Genomic DNA, 20,696 nt, shown 5'->3' with positions numbered 1-20,696 from the left:
ATCTTGCTATAAATTGACGCAAAATCTTGATACTGTGCGTTTCTCTATGAAATAGGTAGGTATGACTATTATGAATTTTTAATGTTCTAGTAAAATTTAAAACTACTGTAAAAATGTAACGAAAATATTATAAAATATGCTCAACTACCTACAATTCATCCAGACATAGAAAGCAACACACATAAAAATATTAAATCACAAACAGAAAAATAGCCTAGCGTTTTCAAATACTTTATAATGAATCTCAAATAAATCGTAACAACCAAACGTTGTAATTACGAGAATTTCGTACAAAATTCGAAATTTCCCGCGCTGTAAATAAAACATCTGTTAAGAACTAAAAGAGCAATAATTCGTTACAAATAACTTCTATCTACTTTCATTCATAAATGTTTTGTAAATATAAAAGTAGAAAGTTTAAAATTTTTAAGAGTAACAAAATCTATTTTTTCTAACAGTCTGCGAAATACAATAAGGAGCCGACATACATTTTGAAGTCTTATGTACTATTTGGATATGTGTATTAATTATGCAACTGTACCTAGCCGTAATATAAACGTACAAAATTTTCACTAGATACATAATATCTTTATAATATAAGACATGAGAAAAATTGTTGAGTAATAAGATAGATTTTTCCTAACAATTTTTATTTAAAAGGTACTCAAATATCAGACCGTGAATCGTTAGATATAGGTCATATTAAATTTATTTGTTCAAAACTAATAATCTCCACAAAACAACAGATCGTCAATAATAACGCATTTATTATGGTTTAAATACCTTACTTTTAGTGTTTGTTTCATTAAAAAAAAAAAAAAACATTTCTTAACAATGTTGCAATTTGTCAAAAGTCCCTCTATTTTTATTATTGATTTTGTTTTCAAAGTTAGAAGCACTTAAGTATATCTTCATGCCCTTCCTTCACGATACTTATGATAAGGCGATGCTCTAAAGCGGTATTCACAATTTTCTGAAATTACCCCTCATCCGAAATTCCCCCAATGCACTATATCAATTAAAAATTCATTGCCATATCTCAGAAGTTTAACTAGTTCACTTGATATTTAAATTTTTCAGAGCGAATATGAGACAGAAACACCTAAGCCCTAAGGCCGTAGTTCTCCATTAAGAATTTAAAAATATTAACATCTATTAGGCGATTTAACACTTGCCTAGTTATTAATAAAATGGACACTTCACAAACCTTCGGCATGTTTTTGTATGTTGCAAATTGAATTTAAACGAATAACATTAAAGGAACAATAAGTTAGTTGCCATTTCATATCACTTTAAACTATGTATCGTAGTCTTAAGATATCGTCAAACGTCATGACTTGCGCAGATACTAAGACCCGCCCATACATTCAGCATTCTTTAAATATGACTAAGTGAATATTAGAGAACAAAGTTCTCAAAAATCATTCTCAATCATCACATATACTATATGTGACGTTCAATATGTTATCAATAACAAGGAAATACATAGAAACATTGAAACAAGACACCGTTGAAAGATTCGATGTTAAACAATTAAAAAAGGCAAATTCGTTGAAAATGATTTTAAGGGTTATTTATTTATTTGCTTTTCCACCAATAATGTGCGAGGAAAATATGCGGTGCGAGAATGCGTTGAAATATCTTTTATTACTCAAAATTATAGAACTAATAAATATACACACGCACACATCCTTCGCACGCATCTCTTGTTTGTTTTATATGCGCAAAAACGTTACGACGTTGAGCCGTTTCCACCAGAGCTGTGCTGTGCAAGGCGAGGTAAATGAAGCTTTACTATTGGTTCTTAAAAAGACATTCCTCGCTATTGCGATGTATACATCCTCGCACATTATTGGTGAAAAAGCACCCTAAGAAGCCACATTCATTCGTACATTCTATTCATTTACATTTTAATTTGTTTATTTATTCAAAATATGTCATATTAAGCGTATTGCTTATTTCAAAGATGGTGTTAATGTGAGAGATTAAGAATGCAGCGTTAAAAGCAAAATTATCCATATAATATGTATTAACCATTTTTAATTATGTCAAAATAAAAATTTTAATAGCAACACCAAGATTAGAGTCAACGTCTTGTTTGATTTTTAGTATTTTATTGATAGAAATCATATCTTTAGTTTCGAGTATTTTTAGATAGATATCAAACATTAGTTACGTAGTTACAATGATGACAACAACTAACTATCTATATTTCTATAGACGCTGTTATTATCTGTAGATACAAGATAAACGATTCGGAATGACATGTCTATTTAAATTGAAATACAAGTATAAAGTTACGTTCTTTTTCTAAAAGATCTCTCAAAATATTTCACTTACAATCTTGATAAGTAAAAAAAAAACCGGCCAAGTGCGAGTCGGGCTCGCGCACAAAGGGTTCCGTAGCAGCAAATATAATAAATTACAGTTAAATCAACCTATCTCAAAAACTATAAGAGATACTTTGATCAAACCAAAAATCGTTGAAAGAGTTAATTAGCATGCATCACCTCTATTTTTTTTAGAATTTTATACCCCGTAGTTATAAAAATAGAGGGGGGGGGACATACTTTTTACGACTTTGAGAGCTGATATCTCAAAAACCGTTCACTTTAAGAAAAATGTTTTTTAGAAAACTTTATATCATTTTAAAAGACCTTTCCATTGATACCCCACACGGGTATGTACATCGAAAAAAAAAATTTCATCCCTCAGTTACATGTATGGGGGGCCCCACCCCCAATTCTTTTTTTTACTATTTAGTGTCATATTTTTGTAGCGGTTCATACAACACATATTCCCATCAAATTTCATCACTGTAGTACTTATAGTTTCCGAGTAAATCGGCTGTGACAGACGGACAGACGGACAGACGGACAGACGGACATGACGAAACTATAAGGGTTCCGTTTTTGCCATTTTGGCTACGGAACCCTAAAAAGGTCATTTTACCACCAGCACACCCCGGACACTCCATACAAAATTATCGTTTTGACAGTCACACTGTAGAGTGCAAATGTGTGTGTTAACGCTTTAGGGTTCGCACATTAATTGACTAGCGTAAAGAAATTCACGTTTTTCTGATGAAATACATATCCGTAAACAGCACAATATCTAACCATTTTCTACGAAAAACGATAATCACAAATCTAAAATAATAAAATTACTTTAAGTCAATTTGATTAATGTTGTCAATCTTCGTTGCGTATCGTCCTTACGGAAAAATGCGGGCCATTTAAAGCGTGATCGTGCGGGGTGAGGTAAGTGTTTAATTTTGGCGGGAGGCGGAGAGTATCCGATCTGTAGCGTTTAGATACTATTATGTATTCTGTGCCACCAGATAAAAATAATTTTCCTAACTGACAATCGAACAAGAACAATAAAAATTTGTACGAAACGTTTGAACACTGTCACACTAACAATGCAATGGTGTACTTTAGGTACAGTGAGGATGTATAAAAATACAATAAAACATACAAACACAGATGTAAATGTGCCAAACTTTGTGCAATTCTAAAATAAACTTTCATAAGCCATTGATATCAAGTACAAATTGCTTCACATTTGTAATTGGCGCTCCTCCAATCACATTATATGCAAAAATATACAAATTCGAGACACTCAAATAACTAACTACATTTATGAATAGATAATACACACTAGATGACTATCATAGTAATTATTACGTATTTATAAGGAGTTGGGGTATTATATAAAAATTTAACTCCTAAGGTTACGACTACCTTCACATTTTTATATTACAATGAGAATAAATGATCACTAGAAAAATTTAACGGAAAAATGCTGTATTAAAGCACAAAGCACTTGGGTATTACAATTTCAAATAATTTTCTTGTAACAATCAGATTCCGTTAAAAAATAAATTTAAATGTATCCCTACCTATTGTTAACATTCATATAAATATATAAATTAAAAACAATCAAGTATCACAATGGAACTCAATTAAATTCTAATAAATACAAAATTTTATTAAATAAAAACTGTCAACATCTAAGTAGAAAACACTCACTTTTCACTATGTACAATATAAGTTATTATTTATTAATTAAACTTGAAACTTTATAGGAACAATTCAAATATATCACAATACAATTAATTTATAATTGCTTTACATGTTTAATTTGAAAGAAACATCGATTAAAATATTTGTACTATTTATTTGTTACACCAAGTACCAACATAGCTGTCATTTGTTTTAATTCTACCGTCAATAACTTTAACAAAAATATTCAAAAGAAAAAAAAAATCTGAAGTTAAATAATAAATAAACTTTTCTGGCAACATGCAGTTATATGTACGGTTAAAAACTTTAACGCATAAGTAAAAAAAATGACGAATATTGTCCAACAATATGCGTACATTTAAACGCATACAACATACATACCTACTTAAATACAAAACCAATACGCACTGATTTCGACAGCCTCAAAACACAAAATCGACAAGTCTATGTCTACACTAGCTACGTCTAATCCTTAAGGTGGGGGGCTACATGATTGCTTAGTAATACTATGTTAATTGAGATTACAAGCTTTGGGCAAGTCCAGTGTAGTCCTGTGGACTGCGATAGTTAGCTCAACTGCAGTCCTTTTTAGCTGTCGCTTCGTCGACTTTGTTCGGTTCTAGGTCCGCTTTTGAAGGACCCGGCTGGGGGTTGTCGGGGTCTGAAATAATTAAATAATTGCATTATTTACTGAGATCATAATATTTTAATCAGGGTCAATATTAGAAATAATTTGGAAAATCCAAAAGTGCACGCCTCATAATTTTTTTTTAATAAATATTTATTAATTATTATTTTTGTTTATTTAATAACAATTAAACCACATCGAATCAGACCCTGAAAAATGAAAGGGTTCTATTCCTGAGCATACTCAAGCGTAAGAGAAAAAAAAAGACTCGATTAGTAAAGTATTTCGGTCGCTATCGTGTTAACAAGAAAAAGGATCCGCACATACAGACACACGGACGTCCAAGACAGAACTTTTTTAAACTGTTTTTTAACTAGTTTAAATAACAAAAATGACATCAAAAATATCATGAACGTTAAAAATAGTGTTTTTTCTTAATATGTGTGTGTATGTATTATCTTACAAGTGCAATGTATGATACATAAAGACATTTTAAGTTTGAAAAATCAGATGTTTTGCGCGAAGTGACAGTAGTACCCACCTCAACGCTTCGCTTATGAGGCGTGCAATAATGGAAACAAATGCGATCATAGAAACGATTTTTCATGAGCGGCGACAGCGGCTTACTTATTTAATGTAACGTAATTTGTATATTATTCATCTTGTGTGGATATTTATACATATGTACAAATTGAGTGAAAATTCCCTAAGAACTGTGTAAAATGTTTTTCTTGATTTCAAGTTTCTACGACAATCACTCGGCCTAAAGACAAGTTAGTCTCAGTCTAAATACGCTCGAAAATGCAAATATCACTCAGAACGAGCGAAACACACAATTAACTCCGCATACCTAGAAGACTACGACAGGACTGGAATGCCATAAATATTAATGAACCATGAGTCACTCACATTCATCATCTTAGATCTATACAAACTGCTGACATGTTTACGGCCACCACTATGAAATACGTCAATAAGAGCTAATATCAGTCCACGTTAAGGACTCGTAAAGCCGATAATGAAGTATTTATGTAAGTCACATGATTAATCAATACAGGGTATAATCAGCTTATTGGCTATTAGCGATTACATATGACACTCGATTGCGTCAAGGAGATAAGTAGCGGTTCTTATCAGCGTGGGGTCGGCTTAATTACATCTGGATAGCGAGAAAGGTGTCACCGGTGTTTTCCATCTCCTTGGGATCCGTTTTTAAGTTGGATTGAGACGGCAATTTGTCTCCAACAGTAATTGTCATTATTCAAATTGAATAAAAACAGTAATTCGTCTTGAGCAATTTCCATTAGGTAGTATTCAAGTTGGTTTTATACAACTACCTACATTTAGTATGTCACATTTTTTCTTATTCTTTATTTCCCCTTTTAATATCTATCTCTGGATTCCTTATCATATACTCCATCCATCCATTCATCCTTAACGTACAAGATATAGGAAATTTAAACATCATGCTGACCTCTCATCATGATCTTTTCCTCTGATCATGTATTTCTCTCGGCCACGACATCACATGTGAACAGCTCTATAGTTTCAGTATACTTTTTTTTCGTTATTTTTAGAGGAAGGATCTTAGGCCTGAAAATTTAAAAAGTTCTCGGCTATCTAAAATATCTAAACTGCTTTTGATAGTCCGCGCGACATATGCGGCCTGCGTGATCTGTTTTTAACAAATGTAATTATATTAGCCACAAGACTTCATCTTCAAAGAAACTTTCTGAATATACCTATTATCAGACGTTATTTTATAAGAGAAACATCAGAGTAGGCAAGGACTTCTTATTTATTGAATTAACAATGATACGGTTCCCAAACCGGGATTCTGGTTCACAGTTACCAAATAATTTGGCAAAAATGTATATTTAAATAAAATATTCTCATGAAACGAAGGAATTTAAGTATACAGCACAGTAAGTATTTGTATTTGTTATAATAATCAGTCGTGCGATTCAACAATGGGATTAAGATTAGAGCGTGTCACGCGATGATAATATCTGCCATAGCAAATAAACGATAAAAGTTCATTGTACGTGCATTGCGGAGTATTGTAAATATGCAAACACACAACACGTATAACTGAAATTACAGGAGTGGCAACATGGTCGAGTCATCACTGATTTAGCCTCTAGTTCATGATATCAAATCAAATCTATACATATAATAAATCTGTAGAAGGGTTAATTCTGTACATTGAAAATATTGAAAAAATAAATAGCAGGGGGTGTTACTGGATCGATACCAAACCCAAATATGTGATTAAAAAAATTTTTGTCTGTCTGTCTGTCTGTCTATACAGACAGACAGACAGACAAAAAAGACATCACGTGAAAACTAACGGTTCGATTTCGATGAAACTTGGTATAATTATACCTTATTATCCTGGGCGTAAAATAGGATACTTTTTATCCTGTAAAAATACGTAGAAAAAAAATTAATCTTAATTTTTCAGTTTTAATGTAATGAAAATGTAATGAAAATTAAAATTGAGAGAACAAATGTAATGAACATTAAACAGATATAATGAAAATTAAAATTGAGAGAACAAATTATCAAGAAAACTGCTTCACGTGCCCTCATTTTTAACATACCATCAGGCTAGCATAGGAATATATTCAAAAAAATATAGAGCCTCATGACCCGTGAAAGGCAAAATGTCGTAATTTGATTGATGCTTTGACATGAACTTAATAACTGTGACCTAGCTATGATTGATCAAAGAAATGGGACATCAACCCACTCTTATATAAAATGACAGAGTTACTTTTTAGAAGTATTTCTTATGTTATTTTGTTGATATTAGAAGTTACCTAAGTAAATATAACCAGATCTTAAACTAGCAAAGATGAGGGTAATGCAGCATAACATGAGTTACGTGTCATAGATATATGATCATTTAGAATGTTTAGATCAACATTCAAGGTAAACGCTACGTAAACTGCTCATCAAATAGCTGATAGCTGATTGACCTTTCTGTTTTCTATCTTACAAGTATGACTGAAATGCAGGCATGATCATTTAGTTCGGTTCAGTCATGCCGCATGACAAATCATGTAAGCGCATGACATGCTTGCATTGCCAAATAGGCAATATCGTGCAGACGACTAACCAACCACGGTAAATGGCAGTAACACAGGGCAGTAATCAATAATCATATGTGATGACGTACGGTTGACGTCAAGAAAAGGATAAGATGTATTTTTTCCTGATATTTTTTGACATGTGTATAATTACAATATTGCCATCACTTTTGTGAGACTGTAAAAAAGATAATTATGAGTAAGCAAATCTTTGACCGCCTCCTTGGTACAGTGGTTGACGCGTGAGCGTAAAACCGAGGGGTCCTGGGTTCGATTCCCGGTGGAGACAAAGAAAAAAAATGTCTCGGTCTGGCAGGACACAGTAGGTCTAAAGAAACAGATATATAATGCATCTGCCCCTTACCCCACTAGGGGACATGGGACTTCACTTTTTAATCTTCAACACTTAGCAAAATCTATTCATAGTTATGTTAATATGTTTGACCAAATGACTAAGCTAAGTATGTACAAACTCCTATCGAGTAGCACATTTATTAAATCAGAAGAGGTATCTTTCTTTTTCTGTTACATGAGCATAATATCGATAAAAGGGACAGTATACTATAAACTACCGACTTGTCCTCCTGAATAAAACAACAGCTTTCGGAGCGAGTATTTGCTTACATTAGACGCTATTGCGTGGCGATTTCTCGTCCATTGAAATTTTCAAGGTTTATTTTTCAATATGGAATAATTTACATTGGTCTCTGTGAGATCATCCATTTCTATGATAAAATTCATGAAATCCCGCGACGCGACGACGTGAAAGCGGAACACTTTTTATATTTAAATATTACAGTAAGGGACATAATGATGTTTCAGCCAACCATCCGGTTGGATCTAATTTTGAAGCAATCACCGTGAATAATCAATAATCAGTGCGGCTATTCACTATCAGTCACTGGTCGATGAACAACACGGACCGGTGCATTGTTTTTCATTATAGATGTGTTTCATACAAGTGGTTAAGGTCTCAGAAGATTCTTAATAACAGACTAGAGTCAAATCAGTAGATCAAAGAATATGTCTTCACTGCTGTTAAATAAATAAATAAAGACATGCTATAGCTGCAATGATTATTATTTTTAACAATGAGAAATCTGACTGAGGAGATGGTGATTGTCTGATATTCTTACTAAACTAACTACGGATTATTCAGGCAAAGGTGTTTAGGTTTCGATAAGTAAATTAAAAACATCTGGTTTTAAAAAAGGAAATAAACAGATAACAATGCTGGTAATTTACTGAATAAATTCATTACATATCCGATTTTTTTATGAGCAATGTCAAACTAAAGTCAGACCGTAGAAATAATGAATAGGTCCGTCCTTTCATGGCTTTCACTTTGTAACTCAGAACTATAAAATATAAATAATATACATATTTTAATACGGTTTGATTGTTTTTCTAAGGGCCGATTTTTCAATGCTTGGATAAAACTTATCCGTCAAATAAAGTATTACACGATAATATTAAAATGTCACGTAAACTGTCAAATACGGGCAATTAGAATACGTTTTTAAAATGGTAGTTTTATACATTATTCGACGAATAAGTTTTATCCAAGCATTGAAGAATCGGCCCTTAATCTCATTGAGGAGTCCACAAGTCGATACTAATTGAAACAAACAGTAGCCACAGAGACATTGTTTTTATTGCTTCTCTGTTAATTAAGAAAGATTAAATCAATTACGATGAATTACGTTCGAGCGGCGAGTCTATTTATAATTTGAAAGGCAATTCTATTGTGAGACGACAAGACCAATGGGATTGGAAAACACGACTCCTATATATTACTTTAGTTATTACGTTGTTAGAAATGAATCGAGGACTATTGAACATATTGTATGAAAGGGAATTGCTTCAACTGAACTGTAATCATATTTGACACAAAGAACTTTGATAACTAATCGATCATCGATGATATTTTATTTTATGCTTTCTTCTATCCTTTATATATTTTTATAATAAGAGATCGTCGGTGGATGTGGATTAGCTCGTGTTATCGCCCGAAAGTGACTGAGTAATCCCCTTTGGCTTTACATTTCATATTTGCCTATACATTGTTATGAACTGTTGTTCATACCAAATAATGAATCCCTATCCCAATCCTATTTATTCGTAAAAGTATAGATGGCAAGATTCTCAGTATCGTAACTTTAGTGTGAATTTCGCACGACATCTAAATAATATAAAAAGAATCCTTGTATAGGATGTCCCAACAAGAACGCAAGATTTAAATTTGGCGCCATTCAAAGTGTCATTGTTTGACATTTCAACAAGTGTTATTTTTTTTTAGAAGAGATTTATGGAAAAATTTGTTGTAACTGGGTCTGTTAGTGATGTAATGACAACAACGCGCCTTCGACCAGGTTGATCAACCGAAAATATCGCAGCTGTACGTGATGATATCGCTCAAACTCCATCCATCTCAATTCAACACCAAGCTCCAAAAATTGGTGTTTCGGAATAAACTATGCAGCGAATTTTGACGAAAAATTTGCGTCTTGCATGCTGGAGGGGATGTGGTTTCAACAAGACGGCGCCACATGTCATACAGCCAGAGAAACAATACAATTGCTGCATCAGTCATTTCTCGGTCGTGATATTTCACGCTTTGGGGACCATAATTGGCCACCTAGATCATGCGATTTAGGGGTTTTTTGAAATTGATGGTTTATGCAAATAAGCCAACGACGACTCAAGCCTTAAAAGACGAAATTGGACGCTGTATTAATGAAATACCACAGCATTTATGTAAAACGGTCATTGAAAATTTCATTAAAAGATCGCGTATGTGCCAGCAAAGCCGCGGCGGCCATCTCCCTGATGTGTTGTTCCAAACATAACCTCATCTTGTCTACTTTACGATATAATATAGTTTTCACAATCTTCTTTTTAATATCTGCGTTTTATGTCAAATTTAAATCTTGCGTTCTTGTTGGGACACCCTATATAACATTATCTTCTGGTAACCTCTAAAAACTACAATTAACTTTATCAAGTAGCACAAATAACTTCCCGTAATAGGTACTTAGTTCGAGTAAGGTACTATTAGAGATATTTTGAAGGGCCTACACTACCAAAACATAATGTAAGAAAAGAACAGTTTGAAAGACTGAAGAATTTCAGTATAGCTTTCGATACGCCAATCATTTGAAATGCCGTAATGACAGTAAATGCTGTTCAGCATACTCATAAATAAAACAGGCGACTTAAAGCAGTTACACCGTGTAATTTGCGTCACCGGCTTTACGGTTTAGAGTTTCCAACAATACCTATAGCATGTAAGTACTCCACTATAGACAGTGATACAAGGTCACTGTAAATGTACTGTGGCGTATTTAGTCAGGAGTACACACCTTCCAATATATAGGTAGGGCAATTAATTGTAGATAACGTTGTTTGTTTTAATTAAACTGCTTGTCAAATACACGCAACGTAGTTAGATTGGCAATAGGTCGATAGATCATGGATATTTAGGCAAAACTTTCAGTTCAATCATTTAATGATGATGATGTGGGTAGAAGTTCAACATAACCCACGGCAGCTATGGGTCTTCTATGGAAATTTTTCCAATAAAAAATCTCCTATTAGAAAGAAAATAATTTTGATTGGATTATATACAAAATGGAATATAATTCCTAATAGCAACATAACGAATTTATCAGGTTACTCCAAGTCCAAGAGTATTTTGTTTCAACCCTGTTCGACGGAATACAAATAGTATACGGACAGGAAGGAAAATCGAAAACATAATGGAAAAATTGTCCCTAAAAAAATACAATAACAAGGTAAAGTATTGAAAAAATGCATGATAAAAGCGACAACAAACTCCAATGAATACGAAATAACATTCGACTGCATATCACGGTACAAATTCATATAGGTACAGATATTATTTAAAGGCAACGACAGACAGGAATATCTTCATAAGCTCTCCGTTTTTGTGCGAAAGCATTCTAAAATGAACTAGAAAATAAATTAATGTATTCATAAAACTGCAACGGACATACATAGCTCACCAAGCGTAACTTCATCAAATGTGAAATTAATTATTATATTTAAACCATTTTAAAAACCAACAGTTATGTGACCCCAATTATATTAAATAGTATTAAAACATTAAAATGTATGTTGCGAATTTTTGTACATAGTACCTATAGTACTGAGTTTTTATCTCAGATTCTTTTGGGAATTGGCTCTTTTTTCGCCTGTTCCAATGACAAAATTGATGAGAAGTTTATTCACCTCTCCGGACTCGTGAACGTCGCGTCGTACACGCCTACGTCCCACGTATTTACTACGTCAATATATATATTACATTATTAAATCCATTTAATATTATTAACGGAAAAGTTTCTTGAAATGTAGATCGAGCAATAAGAAACGGAATAATTCTTGTATCAGAATATTACAATTTACAAGTCGTCTCTTCAGCTTGAAATTTATTCCCGAAATAAGTATCGTTTGATAAAAAACAATAACTGACTTTGATACTTCTCACTAAAAAATTCACTTCCAAGAAAATATTAGAGAAATAGACACTATAATGTAAATGTATGAATTATGATCCTTTTCTACGACTGACTGACTGTTTACATACCACCACAATAGTGCACACAATTTTCGATGGTATACAACTTACCCGTAGTGACGAGGTTCTGTAACCTCGAGGGCAGATCCGCTGTGGTCATCTCAGCGCCTTGCGGATGCAGGATGTCGGGCATGGCGTTCCGTCGCCCCGTCCGGCCAGTTTCGAGGAACTCCCGCGGTACCTCCTCACTGTTCCTGTCCTGCATGATTGCCATCATTCTCAACACTGAAACATAGGGGGCTCTTGATAGACGTATCTGATGCGTGCACTGAAATAAAATCTGCCGCTACCACCATGATAATATGAATGTGTTGTGTATGTAATTGTGTAATGCATTTTCTATTTTATACGCTTTGAAATTACTTACAATAAACGAGACGGACGGTGAAAGGTAAATTAAAAACCGACTACAGTAAAGACTAACCGTATTTATTAATGGAACAAAGCAAATTGTCTAAGCATAAATTCAGCCAGAATTTCAATTCAACAGTTAGGTATAGCATTAAAACGTTTTGTGAAGAGATATTATGTTCAGAGAAGGTTAATGGTCTCAATAAATGCATAGACGACGACCTCAAAAATAATGTTGGCACGATAGTTCATTTTAAAGAATTCGTTATAATACGTGAACGCTTCAAGATGTTTCCTTTATCTTAGACAAAACATTTAAATTTTAAAACAAAAGAAATGCGGTATGTTTTTGCCAAGAAGTAGGAATTATTATTCCAGTATTCTTGGGATTTTTTTTTATGGAACCTAATAAAGAAAATTATTGTTGATCTAACTTTTAGCTCCTGAGCAAACCGAGTTGAGTTGAGCTTCTTATTACGTCAGAATAAATACGTCAGCATTTCCTCAGCCCATTTTGTAGCTTACAATTTCAATAATTTTGTAAAATTTACGAATTAGTTTTGCAACCTCAGCAACAACTCTATGCGAGTGCAAATAAATGGAACATTTATCATTTTAATCTCAATAAAGTTGTTGTCAATATCCAAGAATGATCCAGTATGTAGATAAACAGCAGAACTTCAATACTTTACGACACTCGACCACTACTCGACTCAGGATGTAAACATATTTCGTGCACTACAGCTATAAGCTTTACGTCATTGATCTTGTCAAATTATTTATCAGTGCTCACTATCTGTTGGTATTGACGCAAATTATTATACATCTCCACTTCCCGTACTTTCTTATTTTTACTTCCGTGTCTTTATCGATTTCAAAGTAAGTATCAGAGGTTAATATTATTTGATTTCGTATATCCTTGAAATTAAATTAAACTGGTATATTCCTTACCCACTGCCAAGTCAATTGCGTAGACTGAATAAACCATATTTTGATACCACGGTATAGGTAGATTTAAAGTAAGTTTTGCCATTCCTATTATCTCATCGCTATGCCTATATATTTTATACTCGTTGACACACAATACAGTTAATTATTAACGAGTGCGATAACTCTTGGCCTACTTTCGTATAATTTAGCTTTTAGAAAATATCAAGCTTCAATCAACAATTCCAATTTAGTATTTCAATAATGCCGAGATGATAACGAATAGGTTTATTAATGTCATGAATAAAAAACAAGTTATTCTACTTTGAGGTCTTTCAGGAGGAGCATAAACAACGATTTTTTGTTTCTTATTTAAAGCTACATCAGTACGATAAATTATTTCGAATTACTTTCACTATATGTTATATTGCACTAACTATGACTGAACTTAATAAAAGTTTCGGGAACAAAACCAATTACTTTTATATAACCCCGCCCTTATGGAATTTCTACAGTTAAGAGGGTTCTGACGATACTTCTCAGACTATTTTGACTGCTATGGAATCATGGTCGATTAAATAAATGGGTCACCTTGACCTATTAAACGCGCCATTTTTGGAAAACTCTGAACATAAACAAACAAAGATCCTACAGAACTTAGCAGTAGTTAATTGGATCGTTAGATATATTATATATATGAAATGAGGATAAATACAACCTATGTTGAAGGAAAAAACGTTAAAATATATTTTCAGAACTGACATCCCAAAATATTGCGGATAATCCTCTCTATCCTCTTTACGATATACCTAGGTATGTACATCTATACTAATATTATAAAGAGGAAAAGTTTGTAATTATGTAAGTATGTATGTATGTATGTATGGTTTTCACGCATAAACTACTGGACCGATTTCAAAAATTCTTTCACCATTAGAAAGCTGCATCTTCACTGAGCAATAAAGGCTATATTGCATTTTCAAAAAAATTAGAGATCCTTACCAAAAATCCAATAATGTAACCCAAGGTGTAAAAAATTCCTTAATGAAAATGCTGTCATCGCGTGCGCTGCGGAATCTATTGAAGATAGAACAAAAAAATTTTCTGCGGTATTATAGAATGGATCAATATCTACAAGAAAGTCCGCGATAACATATGTCCATCTTCAGTAGTTACGTTACTACAACAACTTTTTTACGTTTTCAAAGTAAATAGAAGTGCCGACAGTAATCAAACCATGTTATCCATACACATAATTATATTAATCCTTATCCCATTAAATGATTTATTATAGACTGTTTCAATACCAGCAAAATACTTTTTAATTTAAAAAAAAATGGATATTCCATTCAAAAGATATAACGAATTTTTAAAAGTGTCAATCTACAGAAAATAGTAGGTATAATGAGCAGGCGTAGTGCGGGACGGGGTGAAAGTGATTTTCATGTGATTAAAAATTAACGAAGTGTCTAGTCGTCCGCTAAACGGATGAATAAAATAAATTAGTCGTCCGATTACCGGATGAATAAAATAATTTAATCGTCCGATTACCGGATGAATAAAATAATTTAATCGTCCGATTATTCGGATTAATAGATAACCCTTTAACACTAAAGCTAGTTGGGTTGGACTAAAGCAAAGGGGGCGCAGGACTTAGAAAATTTTTAATGGAGTTGGTGTCATTATAACACCTATTTATTATTGTTTTATCGTAAAGATTACGCTAATATAAGCATGTTTTATAGGAACAACTTTTCTCTAAAATCAAAAATGGCCGAGATATTCGCCCTTAATTCGTTAGGTTAGGTTTAGGTTAGGTTAGCCTTTAGGTTAGGTTAGGTTAGGTTTCTTAAAAAAAAAACTACACAGAAATAGGAGCCCCGCGAAGCGGGGCTCCGTCGACGCGCAAAAAAAAATCAAGTTTAGGTTAGGTTAGCCCTTAGGTTAGGTTAGGTTAGGTTTCTTAAAAAAAAACTACACAGAAATAGGAGCCCCGCGAAGCGGGGCTCCGTCGACGCGCAAAAAAATAATCAAGTCTAGGTTAGGTTAGCCGTTAGGTTAGGTTAGGTTAGGTTTCTTAAAAAAAAAAACTAAACAGAAATAGGAGCCCCGCGAAGCGGGGCTCCGTCGACGCGCAAAAAAAAATCAAGTTTAGGTTAGGTTAGGTTTCTTAAAAAAAAAACTACACAGAAATAGGAGCCCCGCGAAGCGGGGCTCCGTCGACGCGCAAAAAAAAATCAAATACCTACGTGTGCCCTCCTCCCCCCTCCTCCCTCCACAAAAAACCTATAATACGTGCGGCAGTTCTCTAAAGAAACCCCGATAACCTAACTATATAGATAAATAGATGTTATCGGACGATTAAATTATTTTATTCATCCGGTAATCGGACGACTAATTTATTTTATTCATCCGTTTAGCGGACGACTAGCTTTGTCCAAAAATTAAACCTATAGTCCGACCTATAGTAGACTTTTCACTGTCACGATATCGCTATCTATGCGGGTGAAACCGCAGGGCATTGCTAGTATAATATATTGAGTGGATATGTGTAAATAATAGAGTTATTAAATAGTTAGAGTTCAATAAATCATTAAGTTTTAATGTTCACAATATTTATTTACATCAAAGTATACCGCTCTAAGTTAATAAAGGTGTCGTGCATCTACAATAATGACGTAAAAAGAAATAGATAAGCCTGCCCTGGGCGATATTAAAGTGAACCATATCTAATTAAATTATTTATGGCAATTTTCCGTTTGACGCACGACACGTACCTATATTATTTTAGGTAGCGGTAACAACATATAAACATGAACAATTTATAACGTTACTTTATGCTGTCGTTAATAAAATAAAGGGCAATTATTATATTAAAGTATTTTAGAAGAATTCATACAAAATACTAATTATTTCCCACGCAAGTTTGGTTGTTAAATTGCTGAATCATTTAACCGATTAACGAAAAAAATATACCTAACTATTTATCTTGAACCTCTCGACTCTCGTATGGGGAAAATTGGAAAATATGTAGTGAAAAATAAAAATATTGACGAAATTGCGTTCAAGTTACCCTTGTCGGCACCATTGTCCCGAAAACAAAATCGAGTGAATTAGGGCATGGCAATTCTTATGGATAACTGCTACTCGCCCCTTAGAAGTGCCCTTAGAAGTGATAAGCGTATTCGTGGGCGCAAAACTAGCGATATTATGTTAAAAAGGGAATAAAAAATGTTACATTGTAGTTAACTGGTACAAAGAAAGAAAGATATAGAAAGCTACAAATAAAAATTTTCGGAATCGATATGTACCTTCACAAAATAAAAAAAAAACGAAGTGAAAAATTAACCACAGACTTATGGTTTAGCGTTACATTAAAGTAATCCACACCATATACCATAATAACAGGCACTTAGAATATAATAAGACGTTGTTTCAGTTTTACGCAGAATAAAGCTTGTGTAAAATAATTGCCAGTAGTTAATTATTCTTGTACTAATTAGGCGTACTACAGCTTAAGTAAGCTTTTCACAATTTAACAAAAGGCGAGATGAGGAAATAATAAAATAAATAAAAATAAATAAATATTATAGGACATTATTACACAAATCGACCTAGTCCCACAGTAAGCTCAATTAAGGCTTGTGTTGTGGGTACTAGGCGACGGTAAATATAATATTTAATAAATACATATATAGATAATAACACCCAGACCCAAGAACAAATAATTGAGTTCATCACACAAATATTTGCCCTGACCGGGGATCGAACCCGGGACCGTCGGCTCAGTAGGCAGTTACTTTACCACTGCGCCAACCGCGTCGTCATATCTCAATGACTTGATATTCACAATGTTGAGTGGAAATAAATTAAACGAAATTGTATAATGATGTTATCAAGTGCATGGGGGGGTTTCAAATTACAATTACAATGTTACAATCAATTTTTTCCTGAAAGAGTTTCGTAATCTATAATATTTGAGTAAAAAAGTATGGTACAAATGCAAAAACATTTTTTCTTCTACTACCTTGCCTTTTCACCTCTAAACTATGATTAAAAGCTGTGTTAAAAATTGTGTCACTGAAAAATTGAGTTGTTTCCCATAGAATAAATTGACTAGAATGTAGATGAATGGAAAAAATCAATATAATGAATACCATCTAAAAAACACCATGCAGTGAAACAAATTTAAAGCCAATCACTCTCAAATATTTATCAGCATAGAATACAGATAATGAATATAAAGTTGTCAGGTAATAATAGAATAGTTAGAATTTAAACCTATAAAAAACACAATCCATACTACTATACTACGGAAAAAATACAAAAATGAGGCCATACATATTTACAATCTTTACAGAATTTTTATTTTATCATACCATAATAATGGTGAAATATTTTGCAATAGTATTGAGTTGTGTTTATTTTTCTTTTATGTATTTATATCAAATGAGATCCGGATTGAAGGACCATTTCATGGTCATTTTCATTAGATAAAAACATAACTATATATTATAATATGGGTTATGCTATCATAACGCATAAAAAAATATATTAATCTTATTAAAAAATACATCCAAAATATAAAGTTTCTAGTAAATTTTAAAAAAGTACATGTATTGCCTCATTCTTGTGCAATAGTAAAGAGCGATAAAATGGATATATACCATTTCATTCCAAGAAGTCCTCCCTTGCAACCGTTGTGTCCAGATGGTTATGTGATCATCACTCTATTCATGCACCTTAGCATTCTGTATCAATGCAATCACTTTGTTAGTACACCAGTAACGCAAATCAGTTTTAATAGATTAAGGTACCGTTAAACTGACTTAATGTGCGAAGATTCTTTTATAGAGAATCTATACTGATATTATAAAGCTGAAGAGTTTGTTTGTTTGTATGTTTGTTTGAAAGCGTTAATCTCAGGAACTACTGGTCCGATTTGAAAAATTGTTTCAGTGTTAGATAGCCCATTTACCGAGGAAGGCTATAGGCTATATCATCACGCACCAACAGGAGCGAAGCCACACAGGAGAAACCGCGCGGCACAGTATTAAATATAGCTGCAGATGTTTTGACCTTGAAAATCCTGCCAAAGGTTATAAGTTCGATCTCACTTATGTTAAATGTTGTGAGTAATTTGTGTTTAAAAATGATTATCTAATTTTAATGATGTACTTAATGTGAGAATATGCTTTAGCTTATAAATAATTAACTGATGTTATTGTTACTCAAAGTTGGATTATGTTTTTAGCAAACGGGTCACCTGATTGTATCTCTTCATGAAAATATCAAGCATATAAAACTCAATTGGCTATAGGTGGAAAACAAAGTATCAAAAATGTAAAACTAAATATTATTAACAATATTATGCATATGGCTATGTTTTTGCATAATAAACAAGATTCCATGACAATATATGCATTGAAGATGTGTTTAAACTGTATATAATATATTTTACATGTTACATTCTATACTATACAATGTTTACATAGTTTAATAGTTATGGAGTTGTTTCATTCCCGAACATTATGCATTTTTTTTTTGTTCGAGGTGTTTCTCAATGTTAGCCAGAAGGCTTCTACATTTTAACGCGGATGCGTGGGTGAACTGAAGGTTCACCCTGGTAGCGACATGCGCAAGGGCGTCCCCCTTTGACAGGGATCTCGAACCTCGGCTTGGGCTGTCGCTTGAGTGGAGGAGGCCGGAAGGGCCCTAGTCGGACGGGAACATTATGCATTACAATGCATCATAATGACACTATGTTACATACAAGAAAATCATTGAGGTCAGACTAACATACATTATGTAAATGGAACTAATGGGTTATAAATGTTCAACCAACTGCCACTAAAATTTTATAATAGGTTTTATGACTGTAGGTATGTATATACATTGTTTATGTTTATTATTATACACCAACGCTAATGATAAATGTGCTCAGTAACATGTTATATGACATAGATAGCCTCTATATACCAATATCTTCTTGATAGATAAATATCTAACTGTTTTTTTTATAATTGCAAAATAAAATAATTGAATGTTTTTGATGATATACACGCGCAACTAAAATATGTGTACGTATTTTATTTAAAAATCAAGATAAATACAACAGATTTTACTTGATCAAATAAATAAAACATTTTCAGCTCTATTTTAGTATTTTTAAGTCAGTTTGACGGTACTTTGAATGTTTGGTACAAGCAGCTATTCTAAAGAACTCCAAGCGAATTTCAAACCCCGCACTTTTGAACAGCGGTAGCAAAGACACCTCATGCGGGCCTTCGCTTACCTGACCGCGTCTTGGCACGATTCGCTCTTCTGCGCTTAGGCACACGACCGACACGCACTCCAGACATTTTAAATAATTAAAAGAAGCGCTAAAATATTACCGTGAAATCTAAAAAACAATTCACTTCTTGGACAATGCACTCACAATGTGGAACAAATTTTGAATATCGATTGTTTTTGACGATAACGCCGCGTTTATATGTTTAATAAGGCCACTTTATATTTTAAAATAATTCAGTTTTCTATTTTAATAAATATACACAAGAATTATTAGACAAAGAAGCACAGAACTACGATTTGAAGAAAAACTATGACAGCCTTTTACACATTGCGATTTAGAACTGTTTCAAATTTCAATCACAATCACAGCTGTCTGATTTTGACATCTGTTTTATTCTTAATATGGAAATTAATCTGAGGACATCTTGCAATTTGGGTGTGCATATTTATTTATGATTTAATTATCAGAATATACCTACCAGTTTCTTTTACACACCTTTTACAATATACTTACTGTGTATATTTGTAAGTTATAATCTGTTTCAATGCAGCTATAAAATATTAACGTAATCGTATCTCAACGACTATTTCAAAATTGTAAAAATTATTCATTAAGATACAATAGATTTATTATTTTTATTGTATGGCTAGCTTTAAATTCCTTTAGCATATAATTTCGGTCTATTTCTAGACCGTATTTTAGAATTTCGTTATTTTTTAGAGAATCACTAGAGAATGATAATGTAGACTCAGCTTAAAATTCTGTTACGTAATGACTAATG

General features: G+C 33.0%; 1 protein-coding gene across 1 annotated transcript; it reads right to left on the bottom strand.

Moving 5' to 3' along the window:
* Positions 1-3,348: 3,348 nt before the first annotated feature.
* On the bottom strand, positions 3,349-20,260 carry LOC149490035 (uncharacterized). The gene is made up of 3 exons (XM_089714854.1): positions 19,916-20,260; positions 12,394-12,567; positions 3,349-4,686 (listed from the first exon to the last, which is right to left on the bottom strand). The coding sequence occupies exons 1-3, from the start codon at positions 19,980-19,982 to the stop codon at positions 4,598-4,600; spliced, it is 330 nt and encodes a 109-aa protein (XP_089570980.1). The 5' UTR covers positions 19,983-20,260; the 3' UTR covers positions 3,349-4,597.
* Positions 20,261-20,696: the final 436 nt, after the last annotated feature.

Source organism: Colias philodice, chromosome 3 (genome assembly GCF_061535455.1).
Source record: "Colias philodice isolate Cphi_HAF_F1 chromosome 3, ilColPhil1 Martin Lab GWU primary, whole genome shotgun sequence".
NCBI classification, from domain to species: Eukaryota; Metazoa; Arthropoda; class Insecta; order Lepidoptera; family Pieridae; genus Colias; species Colias philodice.
The sequence above is the reverse complement of the archived record's forward strand: the minus strand, read 5'-3'. Positions and strand labels throughout refer to the sequence as shown.